At 42.3% G+C, this 14760-nt stretch overlaps 1 protein-coding gene across 3 annotated transcripts in view; it reads right to left on the bottom strand.

Moving 5' to 3' along the window:
* The window catches only part of dennd6b (DENN/MADD domain containing 6B), a 78255-nt gene extending 73310 nt beyond the window's left edge, over positions 1-4945 (bottom strand). For all 3 annotated transcript variants that reach the window (XR_013888981.1, XM_080207506.1, XM_080207507.1), the window contains exon 1: positions 4778-4945. Coding sequence is in view for 2 of the 3 variants with exons in the window: in XM_080207506.1 (XP_080063632.1) it covers positions 4778-4918 (141 nt within the window). In the remaining variant the exon portion in view is untranslated. The remainder of the gene's footprint in view (positions 1-4777) is intronic.
* Positions 4946-14760: the final 9815 nt, after the last annotated feature.

Genomic DNA, 14760 nt, shown 5'->3' with positions numbered 1-14760 from the left:
ATGTACGGTGGCACAGTGGTTAACACTGTTGCCTCACAGCACCAGGGACCTGGTTCAATTCCAGGCCAGGGTCACTATCCGTATGGAGTTTGCACATTCTCCCCATGTCTGCGTGGGTTTCCTCCCACAGTCCAAAAATGTGCGGGTTAGGTGAATTGGCCATGCTAAATTGCCCCTTAGTGACAGGGAGACTAGCAATGATAAATACATGGGATTGTGATCAGTGTAGACTTGATGGGCCAAATGGCCTCCTTCTGCACTGCAGGATTCTATGGTATACCACTATCCAAGAATAACTGGAAGGTGCACTGTATTATCTTGAAGACTGGCAATTTTATTTCCATGTTATCACTGCTTTTTAATTCCATGTGCTGCTATTATGTAGAACTTTAATCAAATGCCCTTCAAACATCGATACATAGACATCAACCACACTAACCTCATTATTACTTTCTATTACTTGGGAAATAGAGAAATTAAGAGCTGCTGTGATCTTTAACATAGTGATCAAGCCCTGGACCAGGCTCCTGCTAAAAGCAGATGGGACTGTTTAACTTTCGAAAGTCACTCCATTAACAAAATCTCAATATGCCCAGTCCAGCAATGTCTCATCAGTCACAGCCTTTCCTTTTACTCCAACCAGATCATAGCTCCCACAAACCACACCCCCCCCCCCATGATTTTTGGAAGTATGACATAGATGGAAAGGTGGCTCTATAAATCATGCTATACTGAGGATAAAATGCTTTACAGATGATTTAACACTTTCATTCTATTCTTACCTTGATAAACACATTCCTGCACTGCCACTTCATTGCACATAAAATAAACTGTTATCCGACACTCTGGTAACCAAAGTTATCAGCTAACCAGGATTTCTGATATTCCCCTAATATGAAGGCCAACTAGATGCAATTGCAAAGTTAGCGAGAACCTATAGCGGTACACTATTATTTTATACTTAAGTTTTAATGCACTGTTGAAGATGAGAATTAAGAAAAATACTATTCCTAAGCACTTGTTACAAGTTCATGCTACAAGTATTGCGCTGTATTCTATTGGTAAATGGAACTCTGTTAACTGGCATTTTTGATTAATCAACACCACCTATTCCCCATTCTTTTTTTTAAAATGTTTAGGAGCACTGTTTTAAAGTTCAAGTTTTTTTCTGCAAGTAGTCGGTATGTCTAAAGGAATACCACCCAAATGCTGGGAAAGCAGAATAATTGCTCATTTAACCACGTAGTGTTAACTTTAGGAGAGAGCTAATGGGCTTTAGTTTACAAAAAGATCTCTGCGGTTTTTGAGAAGAAATGGAAAGGTGGGATTGATTGACAGGGTCATGTGATAATATGGTTAATGGGAAGAGCTAAGTATATAGCAGAGAGAAAACAGTGAGTTCTTACTGGGATTTTTTTAAAGACAGAGGCTTGCAAGCTCCTTCTTTCCAAAATCTCTGTGAAAGCTTCAAGGCTGACTACACCCCTTATAGGAAGTATATTTATGGCTAACTGAATTTAAAGTGGTTTGAGTCTGTAAGAAGAGCACTGCTTATTAGTACCTGAAACAGTAGTAAATTAGAGTTGTTTCTTCTCATATTTAAATATTGTTCAAATGGGTAATAATTAAGCTGCTTCACTTGTTAAAGTTATAGTTAAACTGTGTAATTAAATAAGTTAGTCATTTTAGTCAAAGATCCCCAATTTGTCAGCGGAATTACTCCTGTAGTGAAACATCTACCCTCACATTTATGCCAAAATAGAAATATTGTTGGGGTCGAGTCTGGCTTCCTAATGTAATTTAAGATTCTGGTTCAGGGCCCTAACACACTAAGTAATGGATTCTTCAGTTAATGGTTCAATAAACTTTAACTTAAGGTTTTAAATGTCAATTGCAACATCACCCAAATAGCAGTACTGCATGAAAGGGAGTGTAGGGCATTGACACATTTTTATTGGGCCATAATTTGTTGTGGCAGGTCTTCTAATTAAAATTCTCATTACAGGTTTAGGTTTCGGTTTCAACATCGTGGTGAGTTGCTAAACATCACTGAGGGAAACTGAGCAAATGGAACTGGAATCAACTGGGCAGTGTTTCTGATCTACCAACTAGATCAAAGTATTTTGAAAGTAACATCACAAGGACTAAAAGAATTTCAAGAGTAGATGAATTCAATGTTAAATCAAATACAGCAGGAGTTAATAAAGAGAAAAGATATATTGGATTGAGAGATAAAAAGGTGATGTCTACATCCTGTGAATTAATTAAAAATTGCACTTTTAATGAACTTTGTATGAGATATTTCAAAGGGAAAGAAAATTTAAACACATCCATTATATGTAAACTAACTTCATTTTCACAAATCTGAGCCAACAAGGCTTAATTCATTTTTGTATTGCTAAGTGTTTACTCATTTTAATTATAACAGCTTGACAACAACTGATGTTTGACTGGTCTACAGTTTCTTATTATATCCATTCTTGAACTGAAAGCTAACAAAGACAACTGGCTAAACAAGGTCAGGTTTTGAACAAGAATAGCAAAATGAAGACAGGGGGCCAGAGGAACCATCAATGAAAGAGGATGGTCACATGCGAAAATGAAGGTGGGATTTAAAAATCAAAAGTTTTTTTTAAAATTAAGATCTAGGAATTACTGAATGAAGAAATAAATAATAAGTAAAATAGGTGATTTGCACTATAGTCTTACCATTAGTGAAACATCTTTAACTCAACTATACCAGATTGGTTTTTCTCATTACGTAAACTGCTGGCATTTTTTCCTCACTTTTTGGAGGAACTTTGTAACAAGAACTTGCATTTATTCAGCACCTTAACACAGTAAAACATCCTAAGGCCCTCCACAGAAATGAAAACAAACATAAGAACATAAGAAATAGGAGCAGGAGTAGGCCATCTAGCCCTTCGAGCCTGCCCCGCCATTCAATAAGATCATGGCTGATCTGTCGTGGCTCAGTTCCACTTTCCCGCCCTCTCCCCATAACCCTTAATCCCCTCTCTTATCAAAAACCCATCAACCCGCGTCTTAAAAATATTTAGCGAGGCAGCCTCCACCACTTCAACGGGCAGAGAATTCCAGAGATTCACCACCCTTTGAGTGACGAAGTTCCTCCTCAACTCCGTTCTAAACCGCCCCCCCTTTACCTTGAGGCTGTGCCCCCTAGTCCTACTGTCTTTTTTGAGCAGGAAGAGTCTCTCCACCTCTATCCTATCCATCCCATTCATCATCTTATACATCTCAATGAGATCTCCCCTCATTCTTCTAAACTCTAACGAGTACAAGCCCAGTTTATTCAGCCTCTCCTCATAGCTCAACCCCCTCAACTCCGGTATCAGCCTAGTAAACCTCCTCTGCACTCCCTCCAAGGCCAAAATATCTTTGCGCAGGTGCGGCGCCCAAAACTGCACACAGTACTCCAGCTGCGGCCTCACCAATGCCCTATACAGCTGCAGCAAGACCTCCCTACTTTTATATTCAATCCCCCTCGCTATGAAGGCCAGCATCCCATTAGCCTTCCTGACCACCTGCTGCACCTGCAAGCTGGATTTTTGCGACTCATGCACAAGGACCCCGAGGTCCCTCTGCACCGTCGCCTGCTGCAGTTTTTTGCCACGTAAGTAATAGTCCTTCCTACCATTATTCCTACCAAAGTGGACCACCTCACACTTGCCAACATTAAATTCCATTTGCCATTTCCTGGCCCATTCGCCCAGCCTATCCAGATCCTTCTGCAGACTCTCCACACCCTCCGCACAATTTGCAAAAATGAAAAATTTGCAAACAAAAATCAACAGCTAAAGAAGAAATTATTAGAAGAGATACTTGTCCAAAGAGATGGCTTTTAAGAGTCTTAAGGGAAGATATAAGTATTAGCAGGATAGGATTACAGAACATGGGACCTCAAAGGCTATGTACACAGCGAGCAAGCGTAGGATGAAAGAATTCACAAAAGGCCAGAGTTTGAAGAATGCAGAGCTCTTTGAAAGTTGTATTGCTGGAAAATGTTGCAGCACCAGGTAGGGCAAAGTCCAGAATTAATTTGAACACAAGGATGATAATTTCCTGAGACTTTGGGGGAAAAGAGCTGATGTAATTCAATGAGCACAATGGTAGCGGGTGAATTGGACTTCGAGGGATACAACAGTGGTAGCAGAGTTTTGGTTCTGTTAACATTTTGAGGGGATGGGAAATAGTCTAGTCTAGCGGGGCTGAAATGGGGTGGCGCTTGATGTTATTGGGTGACCGTTGTGATGAGGGGGGGAGAAAGAGAGAGAGACACACACAGCCCAGATTAAATCGGAAACCGATATTGTAAGTAGTGTGGCTGCACTATGCCGGGGAAATGACTATAGTGAGAGTGTACAGAACTTGCGGCAGGGCAACGGCTTGTCTTCCCAAGTCAAACTGGATGAATTGTTGTTTAGTAAACTGTTCTTTGCAGATGTTAAAACGGAATAAATTGTGGCAGTCAGGACTGGATGCGTGAGTAAGCAATCTGATAACATGGTGGCAACGGTGAGAGAGGTCGACGTAAGTCACGGTGAGTGGAGCTGGTTATCAGCAGGGTACATCTGAACCCTGGTCCGCTATCCTCCGATCATCAAGCATTTAGTGGAGGAAAGGGCCAAACATGAGCAGCACCAGTTTCCACACCTTACAGGGGTATAATACACATCATCTTACCCATCATTTCCACCGCCCTCCTCCATCCCCAAGAACCGGTCACCAACCTTCCCGGGGTCAGGCCTACCCTTACCTCGATCGCTTGCCCCAGCTCCAAATCAAATGTAACCACACACACGCATTCGAGCCAGGCGGAGAAGCGGTCCCAGGGAAGGCCGGGGACCGAGCACCGCTTCACTTTCCCAGCCCGGCCCCCAGTCTCCGACAGCTCCATGACAACGGGGCAGCGTTCCAAAACTCACGCATGCGCGCATGGCCAGAGCCGAGATGCGCACGCGATCAAAGCTGGTTGACGCGTGCACACACGATCACACGCAGCCACTTCACGCGTGCGCACACGACAAAAGTAAGCAAAGGATGACGCGTGCGCACTCGATCAGAGCGAGCGGCTGCTTGACGCGTGCGCATTTCTTGACGGCGTCAGGATTGTTGTATGAAATGACGACGGCCACCAGCTGTCCAGACTTGGCCGAGAGTCTCCAGGAATTAAAAATCAATCTTCAAGTTACTGCTGAGTGTAACCCTGGAGAAAAATCACAGGGGCCATAAAAGATAGGTTTCTAAAATTTTCTTTGACCATTACGCTTTACCAGTTATAAAAATATTGAAAAAGGGGTAAAAATGGGTGTTAGGTTGACAGGGAAGCATCAGCTAATTGGATATCAGTCTTTCCAATGAGCAGGAGCAATGTGTCACAAGGATGAACAGTTGGACAAATCCTGTGATGAAACCACCAGGAATATATTTATAATAAAAGCAAAATACTGTGGGTGCTGGAATCTGAAATAAAAAAAATGCTGGAAAATCTCAGCGTCTGTGGGAAGAGAATAGAGTCAAGAATTTGAGTCCAGATGACACTTCGTCAGAGCTCAGAGGAATATATTTAATTTGACCCCCAGATGGTGGGGTCCTATTGTAGTGGTTCAATAGGAAGCTGCAGTTGAATATGTCTCCAACTGAGGTTATGTAGTTGGGTTGATTTTAGTCCATGGCACACTGAATTCCTATTGTTCATGGGTGTGCTTTATTTGTGTTGTAGGATTGCTTTTGTATGAAGAGTTGTGGTTTGATTTTAAAGGTTATAATAATCTTACCGAGGCCAGTCTTCTGTCACCAATCACCCCCTTTACAGTGTGTTTGCAATGCAATTCAGCAGCTACAGAGTGCAGTTCAGCCCTGGGTCTTTCAGTTGCCTGCCTGAGTAAAGCCAGTGGTTTTAAACAACATTTCCCCCCCCCACTCCATCCCCAATGCTGTTTCCTTCCTGTTGAGCGAGCCTCCATTCACCTAATAGGGGAGCTCATATTCTACAGGACCCAGCGGGATATCTGTTGACAATCCTCCATGGCCAACATGCTATCCCTCTCCCCTCAAGTCTGCTTCTTCACACACATCACCACATCAAATCAAAAAATAAATCACTGGGGGTCTTTGCCACTTAGTGATCAGCTTGGCATTGCTTGGGGGCAGGATTGGATCTAGGGCTGGAAAACGGATTGGAGACCTTAAATTCCGAAGGGAAGCACCCTAATGCTGGTTCTTCTTGAGGCCTCACTTCAGTGGGGGTGCCAGTCTCTTCTGGTTCCATTGCAGAATCCACATCCTCCTTAGGCAGGGGGCCAACTTCCAGTCAGTATCAACTTCCAGTCATAGCTCAAAAGAGGCAGTGGTTGTCCCCTTGGCTAGTAATGAGGCCTTCACTGACAACGGCACCCTACTCCTGAGATGGTCCAGGTGTTTATACTGCACTTGGACCTGTTAAGACATGGGCCCCATTTTCTCCATTATGATCCAGTTGAAGCCGTCTGGCCCTCCACTCAACCCTGAAACACTAAAATAACAAGGACACCTATGTCAGACTCCTATTTATTGATTATAGCTCAGCCTTCAACACGATTAATCCCACGAAACTCATCTCCAAACTCCATGGCCTGGATCATGGCACCTCCCTCTGCAACTGGATCCTGAACTTCCTAACTCACAGATGACAATCAATAAGGAAAGGCAACAACATCTCCTCCACAGTCATCCTCAACACCGGTGCCCCAGAAGGCTGTGTTCTCAGCCCCCTACTATACTCCTTACATACCTTTGACTGTGTGGCCAAATTCCCCTCCAATTCAATTTTCAAGTTTACTGACAACACCACCGTTATGGGTCGGATCTCAAACAATGACAAGACAAAGTACAGGAATGAGATAGAGAATCTGGTGAACTGGTGCGGCAACAATAATGTCTCCCTCAATGTCAACAAGATGAAGGAGATTGTCATCGACTTCAGGAAATGTAAAGGAGAACATGCTCCTGTCTACATCAACAGGGACAATGTAGAAATCGTCGAGAGCTTCAAGATTTTAGGTGTCCAGTTTACCAACAACCTGTCCTGGTCCCCCCATGCTGATACTGTAGTTAAGAAGCCCACTAACGCCTCTACTTTTTCAGACAACAAAGGAAATTTGGCATGTCAGCTGCAACTCTACCAACTTTTACAAATGCACCAAAGAAAGCATTCTTTCTGGTTGTATCACAGCTTGATACGCTTTCTGTTTTGCACAAGACCGCGAGGAACTACAAAAGGTTGCGAATGTAGCCCAAACCATCATGCAAACCAGCCACCCATCTATTGGCTCTGTCTACACTTTCCACTGCCTCAGCAAAGCAGCCAGCATAATTAAGGACACCGCGCACCCCTGACATTCTCTCTTCCACCTTCTGTGGGGAAAAAGATACAAAAGTCTGAGGTCACATACTAATTGACTCAAGAACAGCTTCTTCCCTGCTGCTGTCAGACTTTTGAATGGACTTACCTTGCATTAAGTTGATCTTTCTCTACACCTTAGAACATAAGAACATAAGAAATAGGAGCAAGAGTAGGCCATCCGGCCCTTCGAGCCTGCCCCTCCATTCAATAAGATCATGGCTGACCTGTCGTGGCTCAGTTCCACATTCCCGCCCTCTCCCCATAACCCTTAATCCCCTCTCTTATCAGAAACCCATCAACCCGCGTCTTAAAAATATTTAGTGAGGTAGCCTCCACCACTTCAACAGGCAGAGAATTCCAGAGATTCACCACCCTTTGAGTGAAGAAGTTCCTCCTCAACTCCGTTCTAAACCGCCCCCCCTTTACCTTGAGGCTGTGTCCCCTAGTCCTACTGTCCTTTCTGAGCGGGAAGAGTCTTTCCACCTCTATCCTATCCATCCCATTCATCATCTTATACGTCTCAATGAGATCTCCCCTCATTCTTCTAAACTCTAACGAGTACAAGCCTAGTTTATTCAGCCTCTCCTCATAACTCAACCCCCTCAACTCCGGCATCAGCCTAGTAAACCTCCTCTGCACTCCCTCCAAGGCCAAAATATCCTTGCGTAAGTACGGCGCCAAAAACTGCACACAGTACTTCAGCTGCGGCCTCATCAATGCCCTATATAGCCGCAGCAAGACCTCCCTACTTTTATATTCAATCCCCCTCGCTATGAAGGCCAGCATCCCATTCGCCTTCCTGACCACCTGCTGCACCTGCAAGCTGGGTTTTTGCGACTCATGCACAAGGACCCCGAGGTCCCTCTGCACCGTCGCCTGCTGCAGTTTTTCTCCACGTAAGTAATAATCCTCCCTACATTATTCCTACCAAAGTGGACCACCTCGCACTTGCCAACATTAAATTCCATTTGCCAGTTCCTGGCCCATTCGCCCAGCCTAGCTAGATCCTTCTGCAGACTCTCCACACCCTCCGCGCAATTTGCCGTTCCTCCAATCTTAGTGTCATCAGCAAATTGCGACACCGTACACTTGGTTCCCTCCTCCAGATCATCTATATAAATGGTAAATAGCTGAGGCCCCAGCACCGACCCCTGGGGCACTCCACTAGTCACCAACCGCCAATCCGAATAGCACCCATTGACCCCCACTCTCTGCCTCCTATTTGACAACCAATCCTCTATCCACGCTAACACCCTACCCTCAACTCCATGCCCCCGACCTTCTGCAATAACCTCTTGTGAGGTACCTTGTCAAACGCCTTCTGAAAATCAAGAAAGACCACATCCACCGGCTCTCCTCTATCCACCGCCCTAGACACATCCTCATAGAACTCCAGTAAATTTGTCAGACACGACTTCCCCTTAACGAAACCGTGCTGCGTCTGCTCTATCAAGCAATTCCCCTCAAGATGCCTTGCTATTTCCTCCTTGATGACGGATTCTAACATTTTACCTACAACAGACGTTAAACTAACCGGCCTATAATTCCCCACCTTTTGCCTGGCACCCTTCTTAAACAACGGCGTAACATTAGCTGCTTTCCAATCTTCCGGCACTTCCCCGGAATCCAGCGACGTCTGGAAAATAACCACCAAGGCATCCACTATCACCTCTGCCATTTCTTTCAGAACCCTCGGATGCATTCCATCCGGTCCTGGGGACTTGTCCACAATCAGCCCCTCCAGTCTGTTGAGCACCGCCTCTCTAGTAACAGTAATGTCATCGAGACCCTCCAGTCCAACCACCTTTCCATCTCTAACACCCGGCAAATTATTCACGTCCTCCTCCATGAAGACCGAAACAAAAAAGTTATTCAAGACCTCAGCCATTTCCCCATCCCCTACCACTAAGTCCCCCTTCTCATCCTCTAAGGGTCCAACGTTCACCCTAGCCAGCCTCTTCCTTTTTATATACATAAAAACTCTTGCTATCCTTTTTTATATTAAGCGCTAGCCCAGCTTCATAGTTTCTCCTACCCTTCTTTATCAATTTCTTTGTCAATCTTTGTTGACATTTAAACCTCTTCTCGCCCACTACTCTTAGCTATGACTGTAACACTACATTCTGCACTCTCTTGTTTCCTTTTCTATGAATGGTATGTTTTGTTTAGCGTGTAAGAAACAGTACTTTTTACTGTATGTTAATACGTGTGACAATAATAAATCAAATCAAATCAATGTTCCTCGCCTGGATTGGGTCACTGGTTTTAAACATTCTTTCTGTCCTTACAGAATCATAGTTCTTCCGGATCCTTTGTTACATCGCCACCTTCTCTGCGAGATTCGGGAAAAGTAAACTTAATCCCATCCTCGTTGCCAACATAATTATCTTACTAAAGCCAAAATTACTGACATGGATGGGAAATTGGTTAAGTGGCAGGCAACAGTAGGTAGGGATAGAAGGTAGATAATCAAATTGGTGAGATGTGACTCATGGTGTCCAAATAGGAAGTGTTCACGTCTCAGTTGTTCACATTATTTATTAATGACTTGGATAATGGCATAGAAGGTCATCTATCTAAATTTCCTGATGACAAAATTAGGCAGCATTACGAACAGTGTGGAAGATAGCATAAAATTACAAAGGGATATTGATAGAATAGGTGAATGGTCAAAGCTGTGGCAGATGGATTTCAACTTATCAAGTATGACATTATTCATTTTGGACCAAAAAAGCATAGATCAGAATACTTTCTAGGTGATGTGAAGTTAAATACAGCAAATGTCCAAAGAAACTTAGGGGTTCAGGTGCATAGATCTTTAAAATGCCACAAACAAGTACAGAAAATAATCAAAAATGCTAATACTGACAAAAATGCTGGCTTTTATGTCTAAAGGTCTGGAATCTCGTGACAAAAGTTGTATGCTGTAGCTATACAAAACCTGATTTAGAGCACTGAGCAGGTCTGGCACCACACACTAGGAATGATATATTGGTCTTGGAGAGAATGCAGTGTAGGTTCACAAGAAAAACCCCTGGACTTCAGGGGTTTAATTATGGGGAAAGATTATATAAATTGGACCCATTTTCTCTCAAATTTAGAAGGTTAAGATGTGATCAGATTAAAGTCTTTGAAGTACTAACAGGAAAAGACAGGGTAGATAAAGACAAACTATTTCCACTGGTAGAGATTCTAGAACTAGGAGGTATAACTTAAAAATTAGGGCCAGACCATTCAAGAGAGATGTTTGGAAGTACTTCTGCACACAAAGTGTGATAGAGGTTTGGAACTCTCTTCCACAAACAGCAGTTGATGATAGTTCAGTTGCTATCTTTAAATCTGAGATAGAAAATTATTTGTTAAGCAAAAACATTAAGGGATATGGGCCAAAGGCAAGCATATGGAATTTGGCGACAGATTAGCCATGATCTCATTAAATGGCAGAACAAGCTCAATGAGCTGAATGGCCTACTCCTGTTCCTATATTTATCAAAAAGAAAGACCCATCCATGGCTACCTAATGAGGTTAAAGATTATATTGGCTTAAAAGAAAAGATATATGATATTGTCAAGAAGAGGAGTAAGATTGAGGATTGAGACAGTTTTAAAGATCAGCAAAGCATGATCAGAAATTTGATAAAGAAGAAAACAGAAAATAACAACAGATTGTAGGAACTTCTACACATATTTAATAGGAAGAGAATAGCTGAAGTAAATGTGGGTCCCTTGGAATCTAAGACAGGATAAATTATAATGGGGATTAAGGAAATTGTAGCAATATTAAAAATATCAAAAGACATTAAAAACCAAAGTTATGGAGAACTTAGCCTAATGACTACCTAATAATAAAGAAAAGATATTGTAGAAATTAATGTGACTGAAAGTTAACAAATCCCCTGAACCTTACAGCCTAAGCCTGGAGTTTCAAGAGATGGCTACAGAGATAGTGCTTGCACAGATTGTGATCTTCCAAAATTTTCAATCTTCTGGTTGATCCTAATGGATTGCAAGATGCTAAAAATAACACTTCAGTTCAAGAAAGGATGGAAAGAGAATACAAGGAACTAGAGGCCAGTTAGCCTGACATCAGTCATCAGGAAAATGTTGGAATCCATGATTAAGTAGGAGCAAAGCATGTCAGAAATCTTAATACGATAAGGCAGAGTCAACATGGTTTTACGAAATGGAAATCATGCTTGACGAATTCATTCAAATATTTTGAAGATCTAACTAGCAGGATAGTTAACGAGGAATTTATGGATGTACTATACTTGAATTTTCAAAAGGCAATAGGTTGCCACACACAAGATAAACGCTCATGGGTTTGTGTAATATGAATAGAAGATTGGTTATGGACCGAAAACAATAGAAATGTATTTCAAATTTGCAGGTTATCAGACTGTTGCTAGTAGAGTGCCATGAGAACCAGAGCTGGTGCCTTAGCTTTTACAATCTGTATTAGTTACTTAGGTGAAGGGGATGAACATAATATATTTAAGTTTGCTAATAGTATAAAGTTAGGTGGGAAAGTAAGCTGTGAGGAGAACACAAAGAATCTACAAAGGAGTATAGAAAAGTTTAAAGAGACAGCAAGAAGATGACAGATGGAATATAATTTGGGGAAATATCAGATTATTGCTTTGGTATGGAAAATAACAACTGTAAGATGGTGAGAAACTACTAATGTCAGTGTTCAGATAGATTTGGATGTCCTGGTTGCTATGAACACTGATTACCAGATGCTTATGTACCTTATATGTACCTTTAATGCAGGGCTTCCCAAGCTGTGGAACCCCGAGTAACCTCCCAAGAGCTTGAGGGAATCTCAAGCACTCTCATAATGTCAACACCCCATTTATTGCCACGAAATAGGTGCAAACACAAAAATTAAACAGGTCTTCTAACTATCTCTATGCATATCTGGTAATAATTAATAAGTTATCTGATTAGAAGTATGTAAATCTTACCCTTTGTCATTTTCAATGGGAGGAATGACGCTGGGAGGCAATTCTAATATTTGATACACACATCTCTCTCTCCCTCTCACACACTCACATCTCTCTCTCTCACATGCATACACACATGCAAGTCTCTCACATTCACACACGTGCTCACTTCTCACATTCACTCATTTCTCTCTCACATTCACACACACTATCACATCTCACATACAAACATGCACATCTCATAATTATGTCTCTCTCTCTCTCACATTCACACACACATTTCTCGCGTCTCTCACATTCACACATCCTCAGAAATTTACTCACATCCTCATACGCACAAACGCACTCACTCACCTCTCTCCAAGGTACAAACTACCTCCACCCCCCAACTTCTTTCCCAAGGCCCAAACACCACCAGTTCCTTTAACCATACCACTCTTTCCTGAGGCCCAAACCACATCAGCTCCTTTATTAAGGTCCTGCAATTACCACCAGTAGACCACGCACAGCTTCTCCTCACCATCACTGCCCCTTTCCTGTCCTGTCTTACCTTGGCCTTGCTGTTGGCCGCGGGATATTCTGTCCAACAATAGCAAAATGGAATAAGTCATATGGGCCAATCAGAGCAAGGCCTCTTAGAGAATTGGATGCTGATAGGCTGACTATTGACTAGTGCTCCAATGGGTCTTGATCTAATTTGCCCATTTGATTGCTCTTTTTTTTAATTTGCACATTTGAACTGAGGTCTACCAATCACTCAATAGCTGCCAGCTTCATGGATGCCCTGTAGATCCTTCACAAACCCATGAGGATCCACAGACAGTTTGGGACCGCTGCTTTAATGCAAAGTAAAACAGAAAAGGGGATGAATTCCTTGTGAGCACCTAACTTCAAAGAAGTGTCCGTGTGATCTCCGGTTGCCACAGAAAAAGCTCAATTATAAATCCCTTTGGACATCAGGTGGCAGTTTTTGCACCTCTCACAGGAAGGACATAGTTCACAGGACAGAAGCAAAACTGCTGCTGAGATGCAAGGACAAGGACTGCTGCTGTTGAAAAGCAGGGAAACGGTATTAAAGCTCAGCAGGATGTTTTGAAGGGTTCCATTTCTGTTCAAAGGAGCAGAAAAGCAGGGAAACGGTATTAAAGCTCAGCAGGATGTTTTGAAGGGTTCCATTTCTGTTCAAAGGAGCAGACAGCAATCATGAAGATTCAAGGAATGGTTGTTGTGGTCTGTCTTGCTGGTGATAATCAGATCTGGAAAACTTTGTTGAATGAAGCAACTATCAAAGATCGAAGGTTCAACCTGGCAAACCTAAAGAGGTGAACCTCCGCTGGAGCGAGAAATAAGGCTTTACTTTTCATACTACATATCAGCCATAAATGTGGTGTAGAGTAAAAGCACTTCATTAGACATATTTTGGTTGCATTAGTTAGTCAATGCAAAACTCTTTAGTTTGATGTATTAATTGCCTATCAATTACTGCTAGATCAATATTGATTTTCATTGTAACTGTAAAAGTCTTAAAAAAGTGAAATCTTGTCCATGTGTTTATTTCCATTGGTGTCATGGAAGATTCCTTTTTTTTTAATAGTTATCAATCTCTACATGAATTGTACCGTTGCACAAGAAACAGTTAAAGTTAACAAGCAAACACAGCAAGCAATTAAAAAGACAAATAGTACTTTAGCCTTTATTGCAAAGAGGTTGGAGAACAAGAATAAGGAAGTCCTGCTTTAACAGGATTTCATGAAACCACACCTGGAGCCAGTTCTTCAATCTTTAAAGGGGATATAAGAAACGATCACTAGATTGATTCTTGGGATGAGTGTGTTCTCCTGTGAGGAGAGATTGAGTCAAATGGGCTATACCTTCTGGTATTTAGAATGAGAAGTGATCTATTTGAAAAATATAAGATTCTGAGAGGACTTGATAAGCTTAAAACTGTGAGTGGCTACAGAGTCTAGAACCAGAAAGCTATAGCCTCATGAGATAGGGGGTGTTAATTTTGGACTTAGAGAAATTACTTCACCGAGAGGATTGCAAATTTTTTGCAATTCTCTACCTAAGAGGGACAGGTGTTGAGATCATTTAAGGCTGAAATCGAACCATACAATCCATAGAATGCAGAAGGAGGCTATTCAGCCCATTGAATCTGCATTGACTCTCCAAAAGAGCATCTTACCCAGCCCACCACTTATCCTTGTAATCCCATGCATTGGATAATCCACCTAAACTACACACTGTGGACACTATGGGGTAATTTAGCATGGTCAAACCATCTAACCTGCACATCTTCAGACTGTGGGAGGAAATTGGAACACCCTGAAGAAAGCCACAGAGACCTGTGGATAACATGCAAATCCACACAGACACCCAAGGCCAGGATTGAACTTGGATCCCTGGTGC

The sequence above is a fragment of the Carcharhinus amblyrhynchos genome, chromosome 19, assembly GCF_965287045.1.
Source record: "Carcharhinus amblyrhynchos chromosome 19, sCarAmb.v2.hapA, whole genome shotgun sequence".
NCBI lineage: Eukaryota > Metazoa > Chordata > Chondrichthyes > Carcharhiniformes > Carcharhinidae > Carcharhinus > Carcharhinus amblyrhynchos.
Note: the sequence above shows the minus strand (reverse complement) of the source record. Positions and strands in the feature narration are given on the sequence as shown.